The sequence below is a fragment of the Psammomys obesus genome, unplaced genomic scaffold (assembly GCF_907164565.1).
Source record: "Psammomys obesus unplaced genomic scaffold, mPsaObe1.curated_primary_1811, whole genome shotgun sequence".
In the NCBI taxonomy this organism is placed as follows: Eukaryota; Metazoa; Chordata; class Mammalia; order Rodentia; family Muridae; genus Psammomys; species Psammomys obesus.
In genome coordinates, this window is record NW_026585504.1 from 23,098,144 (window position 1) to 23,104,442 (window position 6,299).

The window sequence follows — 6,299 nt, forward strand, 5'->3', positions numbered from 1 at the left end:
TATAGTGAATATTAGCCCTCTGTCAGATAAAGTGTTGGTGACGATTCTTTCCCAATCTGTAGGCTGTCGTTTTGTTTTGATGATGGTGTCTTTTGCTTTACAGAAGCTTTTCAGTTTCATGAGGTCCCATTTATTAATTGTTGCTCTTAGAGCCTGTGCTGTTGGTGTTCTTTTCAGGAAGTTGTCTCCTGTGCCAATGAGTTCTAGGGTTTTCCCCACTTTTTCTTCTAGCCGATTTAACGTGTATGGTTTTCTGTTGAGGTCTTTGATCCACTTGGACTTTTACTTTTGTGCAGGGTGATAAGTATGGATCTATTTGCATTTTTCTACGTGTAGACATCAGGTTAGACCAGCACCATTTGTTGAAGATGCTGTCTTTTTTCCATTGTATGATTTTGGCATCTTTGTCAAAGATCAGGTGTCTATAAGTGTGTGAATTTATTTCTGGGTCTTCTGTTCGGTTCCATTGATCCACCATTCGGTTTCTATGCCAGTACCATACAGTTTTTATTACTGTTGCTCTATAGTACAGCTTGAGATCAGGTATGGAGATACCTCCAGAAGACCTTTTATTGTAGAGGATTGTTTTAGCAATTCTGGGTTTCTTGTTATTCTATATAAATTTGAGAATTTTTCTTTCCAGGTCTGTAAAGAATTGTGTTGGTAATTTGATGGGAATTGCATTCAATCTGTAGATTGTTTTTGGTAAGATGGCCATTTTTACTATGTTAATCCTGCCAAGCCATGAGCATGGGAGATCTTTCCATCTTCTCATATCTTCTTTTAATTCTTTCTTCAGAGACTTGAAATTTTTTTCATACAAGTCTTTGACTTGCTTGGTTAGGGTTACTCTAAGGTACTTTATGTCATTTGTGGCTATTGTGAAGGGTGTTGTTTCCTTAATTTCGTTCTCAGCCCTTTTGTCTTTTGTATATAGGAGGGCTACTGATTTTTTTGAGTTGATTTTTGTATCCCGCCACTTTGCTGAAGGTGTTTATCAGCTGTAGGAGTTCTCTGGTAGAGTTTTTGGGGTCACTCACATATACTATCATATCATTTCAAATAGTGATAATTTGACTTCTTCCTTTCCAATCTGTATCCCCTTGATCTCCTTCAACTGTCTTATTGCTCTAGCAAGGCCTTCCAGCACTATGTTGAAGAGATATGGAGAGAGTGGGCAGCCTTGTCTTGTCCTGGTTTCAGTGGGATTGCTTTAAGTTTCTCTTCGTTCACTTTGATGTTGGCTATAGGCTTGCTGTATATCGCCTTTACTATGTTTAGATATGTGCCTTGTATCCCTGATCTCTCCAAAACTTTAAACATGAATGGATGTTGGATTTTGTCAAATGCTTTTTCAGCATCTAGGGAGATTATCATGTGTTTTTTTTTCATTCAGTTTGTTAATATGGTGGATCACATTGATGGATTTCCATATATTGAACCATCCCTGCATACCTGGGATTAAGCCTATTATAGTGGATGATATCTTTGACGTGTTCTTGTATTTGGTTTGCAAGTATTTTGTTGAGTATTTTTGCATCAATGTTCATAAGGGAGATTGGCTTGAAATTCTCTTTCTTTGTTGGGTCTTTGTGAGGTTTAGGTATCAAGGTGACTGTGGCTTCATAGAATGAATTTCGTAATGTTCCTTTTGTGGAATAGTTTGAAGAGAACTGGAGTTAGCTCTTCTTTGAAGTTCTGGTAGAATTCTGCGCTGAAGCCATCTGGTCCTGGGCTTTTTTTGGATGGGAGACTTTTGATGACTGCTTCTATTTCTTTGGGGGAGATAGGACTATTTAATTGATTTGCCTGGTCCTGATTCAGCTTTGGTAAGTCGAATCGATCAAGAAAATTGTCCATTTCATTTAGATTTTCAAATTTTGTTGCATATAGACTTTTGAAGGAAGTAAGTCCCAATGATTGGATTTCCTCAGTGTCTGTATTTATGTCTCCCTTTTCATTTCTGATTTTGTTGATTTGGATGGTGTCTCTCTGCCTTTTAGTTAGGTTGGCTAAGGGTTTGTCTATCTTGTTGATTTTCTCATAGAACCAACTCTTGGTTTCATTGATTCTTTGAATTGTTTCATTTGTTTCTAATTGATTTATTTCAGCCCTGAGTTTGATTATTTCCAGCCGTCTACTCCTTTTTGATGTGTCTGCTTCTTCTTTTTCTAGGGTTTTTAAATGAGCCATTAAGTTGCTTGAATGAGCTGTCTCGAATTTCTTCTTGAAGGCACTTAGTGCTATGAACTTTCATCTTAACACTGCTTTCATTGTGTCCCACAAGTTTGGGTATGTTATGCCTTCATTTTCATTGAATTGTAGAAATAAAGAAAGAAAATAAAGTCTATTTAACTTTTAATGTTTAGTTTCTAATAAGTTCTTCGAAATGGTATCAATAGCTTTGAATACAGAACTTTCTCTCTATATGTGTGAACTACACAAGTTAAGTCACTACAAGAATATTTTAAATTATCTTATAATGACTTTTATAAATTACAAATTTGATACACTGTAGTGTCTAAGTACAGTCTTTGTCTAACTTAATTTGTGTCTTTCAAAGCACCTTTGTTTTGCTATCAAGGATGCCCAGCTCATATTTGCTGCATTTAACAAATGGATTTAGTTGTTCAAATGTCTTCATTGTCCCTCACTGTACCTGTTGTTTGGAGTCAGGAAGAATATAACCATATTCTTGATGGATATAATAAACTGCATCAACCACCAGGATGGTATGATAATCTTAAGGGCGCATTAGTGGCACATAGGCCTTGGTGGTAATCAAAAGATCTCTAATTGGTCTTATGACACTGTCAACAACAGGAAAATCATTCCTGATACTGTAAACATTGCTAATTACTAAGTGCAAGTAAAGTCATAGTAAAGTAAAGTGATTGGGGAAAAATCTACAGCCACTACTTTACTAAACCAGCATAATTCCTAACAACAATCTATAAACATTTATCCTTACACCTATAGAGAAGTATAATCTTCACCCCTTATCAAGAAAACTTCTCTTTAAAACAGATGGAGACCACTACAGAAAACTGCAACCAAAATAAAGAGTTGTGTAGCCCAGACCCAGTGGCTATATCTATATGACATTCACACACCTAAGGCTCAAAGAACATTGAGGGAGAGGGAGTGGAAAGATTGTAAGAGCCAGATCAAGGTGTTTTTGTGAGACTGTGTCTCTAGTAATGTCAGAAGATACAGCAATAAACTCCCAGCAACACAGCTTTCCAAACATGTGCTGAATGAACACGGACAACACCAGTAGATGGCAATGGGGATGGGAAAGGCCCATATGGCCTCAGCCCTACACAAAGAACTACAGGCAACTAAGGAATGATGAGAGGAGGAGAAATAGTCTTCCCCGGTGAAGAGCATACCAATTGGTTAATCCAATACCAAATGATCAACTCTGAAAATATACATACAAGCAACATTATACAGACAGAACAGGTTATATTTAGGGATAATATGTGTATATACACACATATATGCATACAATTACAACTGATAAATAACATGAATTTGAAGGGGAATAGGGAGAGAAAAGGGAAGGGAGAAATATTGTAATATATTACATCAAAAATAGAAAGTAAATATGTTCTATTGTTTGTGTGCCATAATGAAGCATGCACTTTTTTATTACAAAATATTCAGAGGAAGTAACAGAAGTGCTTCAGTTTCTATTGATATTGACAGGTTATTATTTTATATAATAATATAATATAAAATAATAATATAATATAAATATATAATATAATAATGTAGAATGTAATGCCTCTACCCACTTTGTACTGTGTAATGAGTGGCCCACACAGCATATTTTTTATATCAAAAATTTATCATGATTGTAAAATATTCACAATTTGTTTTGTTTTGCGTGGAAACAGAACTGCTTAGAGGCTGCATTGATTATGCACCTTGAGCCCATTTTGGACTGGTTTGTGCTGCTGGAGAATTGTCTGAAGCGATAGGTTCCCACGAAAAACTTCCAGCATAGTTTTATAGCTAGTCAACAATTCTTTATATTAAAATTTATCTTCCCCCCAAAGATGAGATTTTTGTCTCTTCACTGGACTTTGAAGAAGCCAGATCAGCACATAAATGGTTGACAAACAAGAGAGTGAAGGGACAGAAGATAAATAATTATGATAATAAAAAAATTAGATAAACTAGAAACTATAGTAAGATTTAAATTTGCAAATAATCTCAAAATTGGAAAATACAAATAGATAAAAAAATCACATACTAATTTTTAAAAATAGATTTTCTTTCTTTCTTTCTTTCTTTCTTTCTCTCTTTCTTTCTTTCTTTCTTTCTTTTTGAGACAGGGTTTCTCTGTGTAGACTTGCCTGTCCTTGACTCACTTTGTAAAACAGGCTGGCTTCAAACTCACAGAGATCCACTTGCCTCTGCCTCCCTGAATGTTGGGATTATAGGCGTGTGCCACTGCTCCCAGATACAAATAAATGCTTTAATATTTTTCATTATTGCATTCATCATCATACCCAGGTAACATCATTGGTGAAAGATGGCATGCACAAACTTGAGTTTTCAACTACATATGCTTTTATTAAGACAGATCTTTTTATTTTATGTATATAAGTGATTTTCTTGCAAGTATGTATGTGTATTACATGCATGTTGGTTCTGGCAGAGACCAGAAGAGCTGATTAGATCTATTTAACCGTAATTACAGATAGTTGTGAGCCTCCATGTGGGTGCTGGGAACCAAATCTTGGTCCTCTGTAAGAATGCTAAGTGTTCTAAGTCACTGAGCCGTCTATCTGTCCCATCAAGTTTCTTGCAGAAACAATTTATTCGTTGGTATTTCATTTCAGTTTTGGGGAGAAAGCAAGCAAGGGCACATCATATGTTAGTACCCGAAACAGTCTAGACAGATGTAACAACATGTATAGCCATATTCCTCTCAAATTCTAGTGTGATTTGTGTACTTTAATATACTTAAGAAATTTTATTGTAACTAATAAACTGAGTGAATACTCTTCTCATTGCTACCTTCATCTCTTTATTCCTAAGTGTATAAATTACTGGATTTAGAAAAGGAGTAATAACTGCATCAAAGATGGCCAGAAATTTATCCATATGTGATGTAGGAAATGGCCACATGTAAAAGAAGATTAAGGGTCCAAAGAACAAAACTACTACCATGACATGAGCTGACAGAGTGGAGAGGGCCTTATGTAAACTACCCAAAGATTTCTTTTGAACGGTCACTAAAATAAATATGTAAGAGGTGATCAGAATTAGAAAGGAGGCGACAGAAATAAACCCACTATTGGCAGTAACCATAAATCCTAACGTGTATGTGTCCACACAAGCAAGTTTAATAAACCGAGGAAGGTCACAGAAAAAGCTATCTAATTCATTAGGGCCACAGAAAGGCAAGTCTACCACAAAAATCAACTGAGTCACTGAGTGGATGAAGCCAATAATCCAAGAAGCAACCAAAATCAAGATGCACCTTTGTGGACTCATGATGGTCATGTAGTGCAGGGGCTTACATATGGCAACATATCTGTCAAAAGCCATGGCTATGAGCAGCAGCATCTCAGTGCCCCCAACTGCATGGATAAAAAAGATCTGAGTGATACAGCCTCCAAAAGAGATAGTTTTGTGCCTTCTGAAAAGGTCGTAAATCATCTTTGGTGCAGTGGAGGAGCAAAAAATCAAGTCAATGACAGAAAGATTGCCCAATAGAAAGTACATAGGGGACTGTAATTGGGGGTCTGAAGTTACAGTCAGCACAATGAGAACATTTCCCAACAGACTTGCCACGTAGAATACACAGGAGAAGAGGAGGAGGAATAGCTGGATTGTCCATGAGTTGGAGAGTCCCAGGAACACGAACTCAGATACCACAGAGCGGTTTGCTTCACCCATGGCCTCTGGAGGCTGTAAAAATCCTCATGTTACCTGAAATAGGAGAATAATGAGAAACTCTGGTTTAGGACAACAGCGTTCATTTGAAAAAGGCACATGAAAGATAAATATGCCTTTGGAGATAGTTTAAGTAAAATATCAATTATTTGTCCACTGGGGAATGTTGAGAGCAGGAGAGCTAGGCTTCTCCAGGAGAGAGTCTCCCAACTGATGTCAATAAGTAAATTATGCAGTCAACCTGAAATCATATACATACAAATAACATTTTACGGATTGAGCACTTTGTATTTATGTATTTAAGAATAATACATATATGTGTATATATACATATACATATACATATACATATACATATACATATACATATACATATACATATACAT

The 6,299-nt window shown here is 36.1% G+C and overlaps 1 protein-coding gene across 2 annotated transcripts in view; it reads right to left on the bottom strand.

Moving 5' to 3' along the window:
- Positions 1-4,977: 4,977 nt before the first annotated feature.
- The window catches only part of LOC129674020 (olfactory receptor 4F6-like), a 4,364-nt gene continuing 3,042 nt past the window's right edge, over positions 4,978-6,299 (bottom strand). The window contains exon 2 of one of the 2 annotated variants that reach the window (XM_055603906.1): positions 4,978-5,906. In XM_055603906.1, the coding sequence (XP_055459881.1) occupies positions 4,978-5,906 (929 nt within the window). Of the gene's footprint in view, positions 5,917-6,299 lie in introns of those variants that run through there. The other variant, XM_055603897.1, reaches the window with a different exon arrangement.